The 16,986-nt window shown below is 43.0% G+C and overlaps 1 protein-coding gene across 1 annotated transcript; it reads left to right on the top strand.

Annotated features, from left to right (window-relative positions):
• The first annotated feature begins 2,873 nt into the window (after nucleotides 1-2,873).
• NDUFA13 (NADH:ubiquinone oxidoreductase subunit A13) lies at nucleotides 2,874-13,039 on the top strand. Its single transcript, XM_069962231.1, has 5 exons — nucleotides 2,874-3,005; nucleotides 3,869-3,947; nucleotides 6,003-6,074; nucleotides 9,399-9,468; nucleotides 12,865-13,039. The coding sequence occupies exons 1-5, from the start codon at nucleotides 2,912-2,914 to the stop codon at nucleotides 12,982-12,984; spliced, it is 435 nt and encodes a 144-aa protein (XP_069818332.1). The 5' UTR covers nucleotides 2,874-2,911; the 3' UTR covers nucleotides 12,985-13,039.
• The last annotated feature ends 3,947 nt before the right edge of the window (nucleotides 13,040-16,986 follow it).

Raw genomic sequence — 16,986 nt, 5'->3', positions numbered from 1 at the left:
TATTTTCAGGGTATAACACACACACCGTATACGCAGCGTATTTACTGCTGCGATACGCAACAAATACGCAGCAGATTAGATCTAAATAACTGAACACAGCATCAAATCTGCTGCAGAGTTGCTGCGTATCTGCTGCGTATACGGTGTGTGTGTTTATACCCTTAGTCTGACACAGTGCTCTTTGCTGACATATCTGGCTGAGACAGGAACTCTGTCTCGGTTTTCTATGAATCCCCATAGAAAACCTCTCCTGCTCTGGACAGTTCCTGTCACGGCCAGAGATGTCAGCAGAGAGCACTGTGTCAGACTGAAAATAAAACATTTCCTGCAGGACATATAGTAGCTATAAGTATGGGAAGACTTGAGAATTTTTAATAGAAGTAAATTAACAATCTATATAACTTTCTGACACCAGTTGATTTCAATGAAAAAGTTTTTTGCTGGACAACCCCTTTAATCTTCACTCTACATCAAAGTCCATGAACCAAGGGTGCCAGTCACCCTCTTACTGGTTTTATCAAGCCTTTCTTTGACCACTATTCCAAGAACACTCCATATAATCTGCAGTTCTGACACCACACTTTGGGAAGAAGGCCTTAGTTTACACCGGCTACCGTTACTACATCTGGGCCAATGTGTTGCAATTTGATCTCTTGCAATAAGCTGTAATCTCTTTCCTAAAATCAAAACCTATCACTTATCCACAATTCACACACAGTACATTGCTCAGCATTTTCATTCAAAACCAGAAAAGGGTCTTATACGAAGAGAGACATTTACAAAGGCTGCACCACTGATGTACACTAGGGAGAAGGCGCAGATTTGCCCCTTCTCCCTGGTGTACGCCTGCGGCATCCCCTGCTTGCCCGATGGGCATAGCCTCCTCCTGCTCCTGATTTATCATGATATATGCCTGGAAGCAGGTATAGATTTGTTGCGCAAAGCCTGTGCCAGGTGCGGGGCCACTGGCTTTACTAAGATGCATGCACCTCTTAAAGGGAACCAATCAGCCCAAATGGGCTGATGTGGTTTCCTGGAGCAACGTATAAAGCTGCTGCAGCAGCTGCGGCACATACCGGCTGCGGCTGCAGCAGGAGCTTAATACCGGGAAAAAATGACTTTTATTGCCCCGGCTCATGACAGACACGGCCGGGTAAGTAGTCGTCTGGGAGGCTCCCTGCCAATGTTTAGTCACAGTGTTCTGCCTGTCGGTGTGCTCGACGGGATGATTGACAGGCAGAGAGGCCAGTAACGGACCTCTCTGCCTGTCAATCATTCCCACGGAGCGTGCTGACAGGCAGAGTGCTTTGACTAGACACGGGCGGGAGACGGCCAGATGACTACTTCCCCGGCCGTGTCTGTCACGAGCCGGGGCAATAAAAGTCATTTTTCCCCGGTATTAAGCTCCTGCTGCAGCCGCAGCCGGTATGTGCCACTGTCACTCCCTTTTTGCATTATGACTTTTTTACACAAGTGTAAAGGGTAAATTTAGCAGTTTTCATACCTCATTTTATATCATACATCATGATGCTTGTTCCAGTAAAAAGTCATCTTTTATCATCTTGGGATTGGGATACCTGGGTGCGGCTTCACGGCCAAAGTGCCACTTAGCCACGCCCCCCCTGTGACATCATGACCAAATAGGCCACACCCCCTCAGCAGCCATTGGAAGGGCCGGCCTAAAGGTCTAGGCCCTACCCCCACTAGATTGGCCCACACCAATGGCTGCTGAGGGGGCGTGACCTATGCGGCGATGACGTCAGGGAGGGGGCATGGCTCTTCGCCCATGAAGCCCCGCCCAGGTATCAAAATCCCAGATGATAAAAGATCACTTTTTACTGGACACAAGCACCATGACGTATGATATAAAATGAGGTATGAAAACGCCTAAATTTACCCTTTACACCTGTCATAATGCAAAAAGGGGTGACAGTGTCGCTTTAAGTATGCAGGCCTTTGTAAATGACAGAAACTAACCTGGATATCCATGGCTACCCAAATTTCTGGCAGGAGGAGTGACTGCCCGCCAGTCACCTCAGCAAACATCATGTACCCTTTAATGGGAATCTGTGACCTGCAATTCAGGTGTTAAACTGCTGACACTGTACAGCCTGGCATGCATTTATTTATGGGATCCTGCTCAACACAATAGCAAAGAGTCAGCTTTTCTATCTAGCAATCCTGATGCATAGGTCCCGATCAGTGACCCTTCTGGCCTCTGTTGGCAACATGGGAGTCTATGGATCAATATGGTTTACTGGAGAAGCCTAGGTCTGCAGAGCTCCTGTACAGTTACTGCGGCTGGAATAGGGTGGTGACATGGGGATGGCCTAGCTTAGTGATGACACTCCAGCTGTTGCAAAAGTCAAAACTACAATCCCCATCATGCCTAAACCACCAAAGATATGGCTTTGGCTTCCCAGGCATGATGGGAGTTGTAGTTTTGCAACTGCTGGAGAGTCAAGTTTAGCCATCACTGAGCTAGCTGGACTACAGCAAAGCCTGTCATACAATTCCACATGAAGAGCCAATGTGATTGTAAAGCGCACCCCTCACTCCTTCATCTACAATATATATATATATATATATATATATATATATATATATATATATATATATATATATATATATATATATACTCCCCATTAAGGACAAGTGTATCCTCAGTCGTATTCCCTAACTTGTCTTTTAACAATGTAACTGCTATGGGTAGTTTACAGTTCAGAGTCCACATCGTTAGAAGACGCCCCCGACCGGCAGTCACCTGGTATCACAGGAGGATCGAGCGTCTTCTGCCTGTAGGAGACTTACCGTGCCACACACAAGATGGCGGCGACGTGCCTACGCAATCGGTCTTTCCTTGTGTGCGTCATATTGCACGTACAGCAGCTTCGGTCTACGGTTGGGGAAGATGGCGGCGTCCAAGGTGAAGCAGGACATGCCTCCTCCAGGAGGTTACGGTCCGGTGGATTATAAGAGGAATCTTCCCCGCCGTGGTTTCAGTGGTGGGTGTCTGGGGACGGGCGGTAGTCACGAAGCTGGCCGGTATTTATTACTACATAGAGAAACGCTCAGGCTTTAGTGAGGAGTGAATGCGATTCACACCAGTGGCAGTATATGCGCTATATAGACTGTACCACAGGTATGATTGACACCTCCTGGAAGACAATAAAGACTCTTAGATGCTCTGACAGCAGCCCTGGCCCCATCTGCATACAGCAGGTACCCTGCCATAGTAAGTGTGACCTGACCCCAAGGCAATGCTGCGGTTACTGTACAGTAATGCTGGGACTGCTGTAAGTAAACAGTAAAGAGGCTCTCATGAGGTCCTGGTCTCCTCAAACTGCTGATGGGTCATGGGGCCTAAGGTGGATGCCATCATGATCTAGTATTGATGGTTTATCTCTGAATTGGACATCAATTTCTATAGGCTCAATGTCTGTCATTCCTAAGTAAAAAATAAACAAAAAACTTTGAACTTGTGGAAGGTTTTTATTGATCATCTCCATCTTGACATTTGACATATTTCTGTGACATGTTAAAAGTTGTTTTTTTCTTGGGTTCTCCATTTAAAGTGACTGTACCACCAGGCCCAGGCTGAAGCACTGGAGGCGGGCCGACCCACCCTTAGTGGGGGGAAACCCTAGCCCCTCTATGATAGGGTTCCATTGATTCTAATGGAGTCACATCATAGAGGGGCTGGGGTTTCTTCCCACTGGGGGTGGGTCGGCCCGCCTCCAGTGCTTCAGCCTGGGCCTGGTGGTACAGTCACTAAGTCTATAGAGCTTATGTAAAGCACAGAGCAGATATTCCATGTGTATTTAATAACAAAATATTAGTGAACTTTTCCTGGTTATCTTTATTACAGGCTACACCATGTTTGCTATTGGCATTGGTGCCATGATATTTGGCTACTGGAGAATAGGCATTTGGAACCGGGAGCGAAGGTGAGGAGGTTGAGTGAAAAATCCCATGTTTGTATAGCTTGTTTTTATAACAAGGCATCCTGATTATAGTGTGTGGAGACATACATCCCTATACTGGGGTGCACTGAGCTTACATGTATGGGACAGATCTTCTGTCACATAAATTTCTGCTACAAATCTGACACCTGTAAATACACCCTAAGGGCCAGTTCACACTGAGCAAGAACGTCGAAATTCTGCGGCGGAGATTTCCATGCTCAGTGTGCCGCTGTAAGTGAATGCTGAGGGTGCGCGCTCGTCGGCTGCCGCCGCTCACAGAGCTAACGTGTTAGTTCTTTGAGAGGAGAGGGAGCGGACGAGCCCGTGCCCTCTTTCACTTAGAGCAGCCCACTGAGCGCGGCGGAATTCCGACGTTCTTGCTCAGTGTGAACTGGCCCTAAGGGTGGGTTCACACACAACGGATCCGCAGCGGATACAGTACGTGTGAACCTAAATAAATTCACATCACATATTTTGCTGTGTTGTAGATGTGTAATTTCTTTCAAGAAATTGCAAAGAAATAAAATTCCAGTTTCTTTGGTTGATGTCACCCCCATGTACACTTACAGGATACAGTCCCCAGCTTTCATCCTGCCTTTCTAGTTATAAAGTCACCTGCACGATTTTCAAAAGTTGTAAGATCGCTATCGGCCACATTCATAGTCCCCAACTATGTCCCAAAACAACTCTGAAAGTTTCCGACGCTGTATGTAAATTACCCTTAAGGCCCTACTATTACATCAACAGATTATCTGACAAATTTTTTTTAAGACAAAGATGGATTATAAATAGAGAACAGCTACTAAAGGAAAGACTGAGATTTCTCCTATTTTCAAAGCATTTTGGCTTTAAAAAATCTGTCAGATAATCTGTAATAATCTGTCAGATAATAGGGCCCTTATGTAGGCATGTGGGCAGCCCTCAGCGGCAAAGTAGTCATGGCTGGCGCAAAAAAATCTTCTCTTATTGTGCATCTCTGGTAATGGCGGAGCCTGCAGCATCGCAGAGGGGCTGTCCTGTTAGTAAGTTCCCCTGACGTGTGCAGTACATGAAATACTGAATCAGGATTGGCTCGGGGGAAATCCCGGCTCAGTGTTTCATGTACTCTGCATGTCTTGCCCAGCAATGATGTTGGCGCTCAGGGGAACTTACATGATGGCCCCTCCATCATCTGCAGGCTCTTTTACTTCTAAAGAGGTGTGATTAGAGAAGATTAGGTTGTTTTTATGGGGCTATGAGGGAAGCGGTCATATATTTATTTTGTAGGGGCTTTATAATGAGATATGGATAGCTGCATAGCCATTTTTTCTAGTCATTGATTCCCTTAAAGTGTTTGAGAATTTGCAGTGCTTTACTTATATTTGAGCTAGAATGCTTACAGGTTATGGACACCTTTTGAAAAAAAAAATAAAAAAAATATTATTATTTTTTTTTTTTTTGCTTTCTACTTATTATGGTGCAGAAAATCTTCCTCATAGATATTAAATATGTTATCACACGTGCTTCTGGAACCTCTGCAGCTTGCTGTGTGAGCTCTACATTCGCTATTCACTTGTAAACAGCCGAAGTGATTGTCTCTTGCAGACTGCCTTGTATCTGCTCCCCACTATTTATAGCCAGTGTGAGTTGTCCTCCAAGTTTTCTCCACCCCTTGTATTCTCTTTGTGTGCGTGTTATACTTCTGTGTCCCCTTCTACTTATACATATTCATCTATGCGTAAGTAGGAGGGAACGTATGCTAGGAGCCGGTGGGTGGGACAGTGCACTTAGGGGCCGAGGGAACAGAGAAATTTACATTTTAGATTAACACCTTACATTAAGATTAACACTTTAGATTAAACTAAGGGAAGAAAGAAAACCAGTGCCGGAATCATTAGCTCGACCGGTACAGGTACCTATCAGCTGGTTCGTTTGTACTAACCTGCTGATATGTTTCCTCTAATTTGCCCTTTGTTTAAAAAACAAAAAACAAAAAAAAACAACAACTTTTCTTTTGTAGTATAAAATGCTCTTATTTTGTTGTCCTTTATTTGACAGACGGCTCTATATTGAAGATTTAGAGACCCGTGTGGCTTTGCTCCCCCTTTTCCGGGCAGAGTCAGATCGAAGGTGACAATATTACTTATCAGTTGATTAAATATTTTCTTGTAAAGTTCTGCTAGTCTAATTGTACTATACATTTTCATATGCTCCTCTTTTACTACAAGTTTGTGCTGTGTTCTTACTTCTGATGATTAACCATTTAGTGACCAAGCAAAATTTTGTTTTTTTTTTTGTAATGACACACTTCATTTTTTTCATAAAATGTGCTGCAAAACTGAGGAAAAAATTGACGTTTTCACACCGTTTATCTTGTGGTAACCCTGACATGTTATCTATGTTCCTCAAGTCAGCATGATTTTATATAACTTTAATTTTACTGCTTTTAAAAAATCAACCAAAGAAAAAATTGCAAAAGTAGTAAATGAATAAAGCATATACTTCTTTATTTAGACCAATAATAAATAACATAATTACCACCATGAGATAAAAAGATACACAGAAGTACAAAACTCGAGAGGGAAATGGATGCCAGTGGGGGTATATGTGACTAAAACAAATTATATCAATAAGCAATCTAAAGGGGAACACCCCGTGTAAGGCACAGCTATGAATATAAATGAATGACCACCTGTATGTGCTGGGCCAACAAACAGGGCAGAATAAACAAGTGTATATAGTGGAACAAAGTAAACCCACTAATTTGCCCAACAAATAAGTACAATTTAATTTGAATTTAAGCAGAAGGAATGAAAAGTAAAAAAGCCAAACAGACAAAAAGGAAGAGAGTGTGCACCACCTACCACACTGACATCTTACCACTCTCCAGCACAGACAGCCCAACCTACATTTCGCTCACTTCATCATGTTATTTATTATTGGTCTAAATAAAAAATTTTTTGCTTTATTCCTTTACTAGTTCTGCAATTTTTTCTTTGGTTGATGTTTATTATTTGAATTGCAAATGAATGATTTTGTGGCAGATTTTTTTTCTCTTTGGGTTTCTGCTGTTAAAAAATGTAAACTTTAAAAAGTAAAATGTGTTCAACCCTTAGGTGACCCTGGACGTACCCGTACGTCCAGGGCCACCTCCATGCGTTCAGAGCGGGGCCGTGGTCCCGGGGGCCACTCGTAGACCGGGACCGCGGCTATTAGCGGGCACGGTCCGCATGTTTGTTATCTTTGCGTGCGTAATCGCCCAAACTGTTAATTAATCACATTCCTGATCTCGTACGGTAAATGGCGTAAGCGCAAAAAAATCCCAAAGTGCAAAATTGCGCATTTTTGGTCGCATCAAATCCAAGAAGATTGTAATAAAAAGCGATCAAAAAGTCGCATATGCGCAATCAAAGTACCGATAGAAAGAATACATCATGGAGCAAAAAATGACACCTCAATCAACCCCATAGACCAAATGATAAAAGCGCTATAAGCCTGGGAATGGAGCGATTTTTAAGGAACATATATTTGTTAACAATGGTTTGAATTTTTTACAGGTCATCAGATACAATAAAAGTTATACATGTTACATATAGTTGTAATCGTAACGACTTAAAGGAACATATATAACAAGTCAGTTTTCCCCCAGGAAGAACGGCGTAAAAACGAAATAAAAAACAAATAAAAGAAATGCTTTTATTAATTTTTTTAAATTTTAGCACACTTAAAAAAAATTTTCTGGTTTCGCAGTGTACTTTATGAAAAAATTCAGCCTGTCATTGCAAAGTACAATTAGTGGCGCAAAAAATAAGGGCTCATGTGGGTTTCTAGGTGGAAAAATGCAAGTGCTATGGCCTTTTAAGCACAAGGAGGGAAAACGAAAACGCTAAAATTTAAATTAGTCTGGTCCTCTAAGGGTTAAAATTGCTCTACGCTTTTATTTTTGGTCTATAGAGCTGTTTAAAGGTGTCATTTTTTGCAACGTGATTTGCACTTGTGTATATGTGACTTTTTGACCTTTTTTATATAATTTTTTTTCTAAATGCGATGTGACCAAAAAAGAGCAATTTTGCACTTTTGGCAGGTTTTTGTGCTTAGTTATCCTGTTTACTATTTGAGATCAGAAATTTGATAATTTAACCCCATAAGGACACATGACGTACCTGTACATTGTGTCTGCAGCCAGCTATCATAATTGAAAGCTACATTTAATTGCCTCTAATCGCCCCTTGGGGATGGTCATGAAGGGAAGATCCCTTCTTCTAAGCTGGCTGGGCCTCATCGTCGGACTGACACTGATCATGGCTCGACAACCTATAGATATGGTCTGCAGCAGACCAGAGCAATACCGATCTAATGGATCAGTGATGTATTATGTATACTACATTGATCTCTATGATAGATCAGTTTATTGTATTAGAAGTCCCCCAGGGGGTCTTCTAATTAACGCGGGTTATCCAGCGGAAATCTTTTTCTTTCAAATCAACTGATATCAGAAAGTTATATAGATTTGTAATTTACTTCTATTAAAAAATCTCAAGTCTTCCCATACTTATTAGCTACTATATGTCCTGCTGGAAATGTCCTGCTCTGGCCGAGTCTCTGTTTTCTATCAATCCCCATAGAAAACCCCTCCTGCTGTAGACAGTTTCTGTCTCTGCCAGAGATGTCAGCATAGAGCTCTGTGTCAGACTAAAAGTAAAACATTTCCTGCAAGACACACAGCAGCTGATAAGTATAGGAAGACTTGAGATGTTTTAATATAAGTAAACTACAAATCTATATAACTTTCTGACACCAGTTGATTTGAAGGAAAAATATTTTCTCATGATTGTTAATGGGAAAAAATAAGACCTACCCCAAAAACAAGTCCTAACCCCTTTTTCAGACATAAAAATAACATAAGACCCTGTCTTATTTTTGAAAAATCTCCTGCAAGGAGAAAAATTTAATGTTTATCTAGCAATTTTTCTTTTAAAGTTGAAAGTTATTGAAGAATCATCCACAGTGTTGGAAAAAAACAGATTTTTTTTAGGCCATACCACCCAGCCCTATGGGAGGGATTTTTTTTCATGCTCAAAAAATTTTTTTTTTAAACTTTTTGTACCCCTAGGAAACATTCATAAGCAATGATTAAATTGTGAACAGTATAGCATTGCACTTTCTAGATGGTCTGAGGGTGACAGTCCGCTCAGCCAATCGCTGGCTATGGTGCGGCCCTGTCTCGGCCTTTAATTGGCTAAGCGGGGTGTTACCCTGAGATGAGTCCGTCTGACTGAGGCGGCGAGGACCAGGACCTGAACATGCCGTAGGATGAAATTGGGGGAGCGTGGAATGGTAAGAATAAACTGTTTTTGTGTAATTCTGTATGTTAACCCTTTTTATTTGTACAGCATTCTGGTATAAAGGGTAAAAAATAAATAATAAGAAATATAACTTCATTTCCTTCCAAAGGACATTACGAGTCCTGCGAGAGAACTTGGAGCAAGAGGCCATTATCATGAAAGATGTCCCAGGCTGGAAGGTAAGAATATTTTATGAATGTTTATGAGGGATAATATATAATGTTAGGTTGGTAGTACAAACCCCCAAGGGTCATGTATTGACACTTCCCTTAAAGCATACCTGTCATCATTTTCTCTCACTCCATCAACATACAGTCGCACCTACTGCTGAAAATTTGGGTAACTATGGATTCTATCACTCTGGGTTGGCTCTGTGCATGAGCCCTATTGAATAGAACTGACCGGATGTGGTCATATCCATAATTACCCCAACTTCCCCCAGCAGGAGCTGTTCAGCAAATATAATGACAGGTACACTTTAAGGGAAGTGGTTTGGCTGCATGTTAAATTTCTCATATTTATATGATGCTGTGAGTTTGGTCAGTAAACCTACAGTCAGTCATATGCCCGCATATAAGGAATATAGTGAAACATGTTTTACAGTGTCATATTAAACTAAAGAGCCCTGCAATAATTTATTTGGTAGATCTCCTTTAACCCCTCTTCCTTCATTGTTTTGTTCCTGTGCATGTATACGGTGGGAAAGGTCCCATTCCTGCTTCCTGATGTGCATGATAGTGATCATATGAACTACAGAAACTGTTGTGGAAATCACTCTCCAGCACTAATGGGAGTAGGAAAAACTTTGACCCTGGCCATTTTACCACTTTCTGCACCAGGATCCATGCAGCTCATACTGCATTGAGAGTGGTCTTTATTGTCACCTCATTGCCAACCCCAACATGGATTAGAATACAGGCCAACAGTAAAAATTTAGACACTGTCATTACAAAAGTCTCCACTAAATGCCTGTATGCTTTACATGTTCAGTCTGTAACTGAATGTCTTGTTGAGTTAAAGAGTGCCTGTCATCAAAGATAGCTTTTGACAGACATGTCAAAGGTTATTTATAACAGCAGGTCTTACTGTTGAGACCCACTGTGATCAGAAAATATAGCTGGGAAGAGAGAACAGCAGCAATATCATTCACTCCCTGACTGTATCACCGTGATGGCCAATTTCAACAATGTAAGTCTATGAGACTACATTGTAGGAATTAGTTGTCGGCTGAGTAGTGGATTGCGCTGCTTCCTCGCTCTCTCCTTGTCTAAGTGGCAAGACCTGCTGTGATCAATAAATTTTGACATGACTGATGACATAAAAAGCCAGCAATTAGCCAGCACTCCACGTCATGGATAACATACAGACAAAAATTTTAAAAAATGCTGCAGCAAACTGCAAGTGTCCGGACTTGCCACATATACTCCCTCCAGCATACATACAATAAAAACCAGTTCTAACGTGTTTTTTTTAACCTTCTATTAAAAAAAAACTATTTTTTTTTTTTTTTTTTTAGCAAACTAAGAACCCTTAATTTTTTTAATGTAAAGAAAAACACTTTAGAACATGTTTTTTAGCGTATGTACGCTGGAGGGAGTATATACGGTGAAACATTTTTCTATTTTTGCCAGTATGTTAGCCACGACAGCGTGTAAACTAGACAGTGTGAACAAGTGCTAGAGGAGTGCTGGTTTATTCGTTTGCTTTTTGTGTCACATATGGGGGGTGGCTACCTCCTTTTAGCCATGCACTCCATGCAGCTCCTGGTTGTTTTACACAGTTTAGTTGATATGTATGCCCAGTTTTTTTAGACTTATAATCCAAGAGAGGCCATTAACTAGGTATAGGGTCCAGCTCTGTGGGGTCACCTTAAAGTGACACTGTCACCCCCTTTTTGCATTATGACTTCTCTACACAGGTGTAAAGGGTAAATTTAGCAGTTCTCATACCTTATTTTATAGCACATGTGCTTGTTTAAGTAAAAAGTGATTTATCAACTGCAGATTGTGCTAAGTGGGCGGGGCTTCACGACAGTAGTGCCACTTAGCCCCGCCCACAGCACAATTGTTGGCCCCACATCCGTGACGTCATTGGTATGGGCTGACCTGGAGTGGGTGGGGACTAGACCTTTAGGCAAGCCTGTTCCAATGGTCAGTGAGAGGGTGGGGCCTATGTGCTGATGACATCACAGAGGGGCGTTGTCACTGGTGGTGCTGTGGGCGGGGCTAAGTGGCACTATTGCAGTGAAGCCCTGCCCGCTTAGCACACTCTGCAGTTGATAAAAGATGACTTTTTACTTGAACAAGCACCATGGCGTAAGGTAACATAACATAAGGGATGAATACTGCTAAATTTACCTTTTACACCTGTGTAGAGAAGTCATAATGCAAAAAGGGGTGACAGTGTCACTTTAATGTGGTGAGTTGGTACATTCTATTTGATCAAATGGTTTACTAAGAACCTAACTTATTTTTTTATAAAGAATAAAATAGACTTCTTATCGTATGGATAGAGAGAGAGTATAAGTGGTGATTCCTGACACCTGCAGTTTGCTTCAGAATTTTCCTATTTTTGTATGCGTGATGGCATGTCAAAAGTTATTTTTGATGGCAGGTATTCTTTATTATTGTATTAAAGTGTAAAAAAAAAGGAATAGTCCACAATTCAAGCTATAAAAGGTATAGTAGAATTTTCTTGAATAGAATAGCTATTTTCTTGACTTTCAACTTGTGTATCAAAAACTTATGTCTAAAATAAGAGTGGCCAGAACAAACACTACAAGATTTCAGGGTTATTTTACAATGTAGATCATAAAATGGGAAGTTACAAAAATAATCACCAAAAATTCTTAAAATATATTAAACTTGATAACATAATTTAAACAATAGGTTGTTTTCTGATTACACAATCCATTTGAGGAGTTAAAGGGGTTTTTCCAAGAAAAAAAATCATTTGGTAGCTATTTAGCGGTAACACCACAGCGGTTAGCTCTGTACTTGGCGTAGCAGTAGCGCCAGGGTATTGTGGCCTCTGCTTCTATCTACTTCAATAGTAGCTGAGTTTCAGTACACGAGTATGCAGAGTATGGAGCAAACAACGTCTGATTTTTCCATACTCAGTGTAGTGCAGGCTTTGAACAGCTGATTGGTGGGAGTGCCAGGTGTCCTGGACAACCCCTTTTTTTAATTATAGCAAGCAATTTTCTTCTGTTAGGGTGGGTTCAGACTGAGGAATTCTCGCGGAAAATGTCTGCGGAATTCCGTCAGCTATCCGCCCGCACATCTGGGCGCCTTTCCCGCCAGCCCCGTAGACACCATTGTATGGGCCGGCGTATTCCGCTATACGCTGAAAGAAGTGTCATGTCACTTCTTTCAGCGGATCGCGGAATACGCCAGCCCATAGAATGGTGTCTATGGAGCCCGCGGAAAAGCCCGTGTGGGGGGGACATTTTCCGCGAGAATTCCTCAGTCTGAACCCATCCTTACATTATTTTCAGTGTTGCAGTGTTTGAGGATTTTCCTCATTCCCCTTGTGTCGATTTTAGTGAAATCCTAATATGCTTTTGTGTTTGATAGGTTGGAGAATCTGTTTTTCACACGGACCGATGGGTAGCTCCCACTCTAAATGAACTTTACAATCTCCGCCCACGGGAGGAAATGATAAAGGCAAAGTCTGCTTTCAACTGGCATGTTTGAGCCACATTTGGACTATGTATTTAAGCTTGGAAATAAAACCACCTCCAAATTTTCAGTCTTCTCTAACAATACAAAAAAAAAATCTTGCCCTGATTGTTTGTAGGACTTTATCAAGTAACCACCTCTATTCTTTACAGATACTGTTGCTGTCTTATATCAGTCACTTTAAGCTGGAAGGTATGCGAAGGCTGGAAAATCGATATATTGTAATAATGTTACATGTAATTAAATAGCACCTATTTAATTCAAAAGCGCGGCAGGATACACTGTGAAAATGCTGGCAGGTAGGTTGTCTCTCCTGATGCAAGTGAGGTATGGGAACTCTGGAAGCGCTATAGACTGCATTGTAATGCATTTACATTGCAGTCTATGGCATTTCTGGCAGTTCCCGTACCTCACTTGTGCTAGAAGAGACACCCACTTCGTGTCCTTCTCACAGTATATACTGCCAAACCAGCAAAGTGATAGGCACCCTTTACAGGGAAACTCAGAGCAAGGACCTTTTTGAGACGTTCCCGCCAGGGCCGCTTTAACCAGAGGGCACATGGTGCACGTGCATCGGGCCCACTGGTTAAAGGGGCCCACCCTGAGCAGGACCGCCTTTGCTCTGTGCGACCATTCCGGTCGCACAGGGCTCTGACCACCAGCCTGCCAGGGGGTGTGTCATCGGGATGGGTAAGTTACCCATTCATGGTGCCCATGCAGGACACCCCCCCCCCCCCCCCGCCTGCTGCTGCTCTCTGTACTGTAGCTATGAGCGCTCGTAACGAGCACTCATAGGTACAGGCAGCAGCGGCACTGACAGATCGGGAGCCATTGGCTCCCTCCCTGTCAGTCATCCTTGTGGCTGCAGGCAGTGCTTTACCTGCGGTCACAAGAGGCCTCTCTTCCCGCAGTGGTATCGGCGCTGAGTGACGTCATTCAGTGCCGACACCGCGAGAGGCGAGAGCGGCCTCTTGTGATCGCAGGTAAAGCACTGCCTGCGGCCACAAGGATGTGGTGAAGAGAAGAGGAACGCGCGGACCCAGGTGAGTATAAAGTGTTTGTTTTTTTGTAACTTGCTATATGGGAGGGAGGAGCACAAAGGGGGGCTATATAACGGGGGGCAGCACACAGTGGGGGTCTATTCAACTAGGGGTACCACGGGGGGGGGCCTATATACTACTGGGGGGTATATATAACTGGGGGGGCACACAGAAGGTATATTTATAACTGGGGGAGCGCACAGTGATAGGGGGGATTATATAAAAGGGGGGTGCACACAGGTAGTGTGTGTGTGTGTGTGTGTGTATATATATATATATATATATATATATGTAACTGAGGGGTGCACAGGGGGATTATATAAAAGGGGGTATATATAACTTGGGGAGTACACAGGGGGTGTGTGTGTGTATATATATATATATATATATATATATATATGTAACTGAGGGGTGCACAGGGGGATTATATAAAAGGGGGTATATATAACTTGGGGAGTACACAGGGGGTGTGTGTGTGTATATATATATATATATATATATATATATATATAACGGGGGGGGCCCCACAGGGGGTCCCACGGGGGGTATATATATATATATATAACCGGGGGGGGGCCACAGAGGATATATATATATATATAACTGGGGGGTGCACAGGGGGATTATATATAAAGGGGGGTGCACAGGGGGTATATATGTCGGGGAGCCCACGGGGGCTATATAGGGATGCACAGGGGATAGATAGATATATATATATATATATATATATATATATATATATATATATATATACATATACATACACTACTGGGGGGTGCACAGGGGGACTATATACTACTGGGGGGAGCACAGGGCATATATATACTACTGCGGGATGCACGGGGGGGTATATATAACTGGGGGAGCACAGAGGGGGCTATATACTAATGGGGGCAGCACCTAGCGGTCTATAGTACTAGGGGCAGCACACAAGGGGTCTATATACTACTGGGGCAGCACCTAGTGGTCTATAGTACTAGGGGCAGCACACAAGGGGTCTATATACTACTGGGGGAAGCACAATGGGGTCTATATACTACTGGGGCAGCACACAGCTTTCTATGCTACTGGGGGCAGCACACAGGTGTCTATATACTTCTGGGGGCCGCACACAGGGGGTCTATATACTACTGGGGCAGCACACAGGGGATCTATATACTACTGGGGGCAGCACACAGGTGTCTATACTTCTGGGGCAGCACACAGGGGGTCTATACTACTGGGGGCAGCACACGGGTCTATACTAACATTGGGGCTGCACAGAGGTGCCTATATTATATAGGGACCTTACTACTATATTGGGGCACAAAGCATACCTAATAAGTGGGAGCATAGAGGGGTGCTACTACTAAATAGGGGCACAGAGGGGGGTAACTACTATATAGGGGTACAGGGGCCCCTACTACTGTATGTGTTGGAGCCTAAAATGTTTCTCTGGCAGATTCTGAAGAGAAGATTCACAGCCGGGGGAAGATTTAAAGGTGGCCCACGATGGATGGAGTGAAAGACTCTGAGTGAGAAGACGCCCCCTGTGAGTAAATGGATGTAACTGTTATAGGGTCTGTAGTGATAGTGGTCATGGTGTGGCGGTATTATGTAATGGTATCGTTGGTGATATCTTTACAAGGTTATAAGGTAACTACCGTATGTATTGGGGCTCTTAATACAGTGTGGGTGCATTTTGAGGGCATTACACTGTGGGTGGAGCTCAGATTCTGATAACGCTGGGTTGGGGGGGGGGGGGGTGCACTCTTGAGGGCTGTGCACTGGGCCCACCAATGTATTAAAACGGCCCTGATTCCCGTGCATGGGTTGTTTAAAAATGACGCACACTCACCTCCTTGTTTTCCGCGCCGCTGCCGTTGCCTTACTGCTCCATCCCGCTGTGAGCCTGGTTCTGGAGCTTGATGTTGCAGGCCCGCCCAGCCAATTAAATGAGGGACTATGGTGGGGCACCACTGTAGTCGCTGGTTGAGTAGGCAGGCTATAGTGACCACACAGTGGAAAGAGTGGTAAAATACTAGTGGCGGACAGAGAGGTGAGGGTACTTTATTTTTAAACAACCCATCCCCAGGCTTATCTCATAAAATCCCTGCCCAGATTACCCCTTTAAAGGAGAAGTATGTCCAGTAGCAGCCAGTAGGAGGGGGGAATTTGATAACAAGTACAAACTTCGGTACCCTGTCGGGCTCTGGGATCTCTAGCGCTGACATGTCACAACCTGCCTGATGGACTGGCCGCTCAGCCTGTCAGTGACTGGAGCGGGACGCCGCTCCGTTCACCGATTTACTTACTCTCTGAAATGTGACCCTGCTGATGTAATGAAACACAGCACACACTTTCCCAGAACCTCCTTGCTTACTTGTGCAGTGGAGACCAACTGCATATATGACAGCTTTGGAGATTGTAGCTGAAATGAGCATGTTTGGTGAACCTTAGTGGATGCCCACAGGTGGGTTGTAACAAAGGGCAACATGTTACTAAAAGAAAGCAGATACATTGAGAGATACTTAATAACCCCCAAAAATATAGTATTAGAAGTGCTTGTATGTTTGAAATGGCCAAATGATCAGGTTCAGCTAAATGTAAGTTTGCTCATTTCTAGTCAGGGCTCCTGCCACAGAAACCTACAAAGGAAGGTTCTAATGCAATGTCAACATAATTTAAACCAAAAGATGTGTACCATGTATATACACTGCTTGTCCATACACATATTATCCATATAGAAAATATCCTTTATTGACACAAAATGTAGTAAAACAGTACAATCAATAAAAAAAGAAAAGCATTAAAGCATCACATTTTTTTATTGTGATTTTCCAATTTTTGACACTTTTACAACATGCTTTAACACATTAGCCCTTCTGTAATAGTACCAGTACTGTAGCTACTATAGTTTTGTCTGTTTTATTGAAATTTGTTAGGATTACACACAACAAAATAGTACAGTGAGTGGGGAGAACACTTAATACACTCT

The sequence above is a fragment of the Dendropsophus ebraccatus genome, chromosome 3 (genome assembly GCF_027789765.1).
Source record: "Dendropsophus ebraccatus isolate aDenEbr1 chromosome 3, aDenEbr1.pat, whole genome shotgun sequence".
Taxonomy (NCBI): domain Eukaryota; kingdom Metazoa; phylum Chordata; class Amphibia; order Anura; family Hylidae; genus Dendropsophus; species Dendropsophus ebraccatus.
Note: the sequence above shows the minus strand (reverse complement) of the source record. Positions and strands in the feature narration are given on the sequence as shown.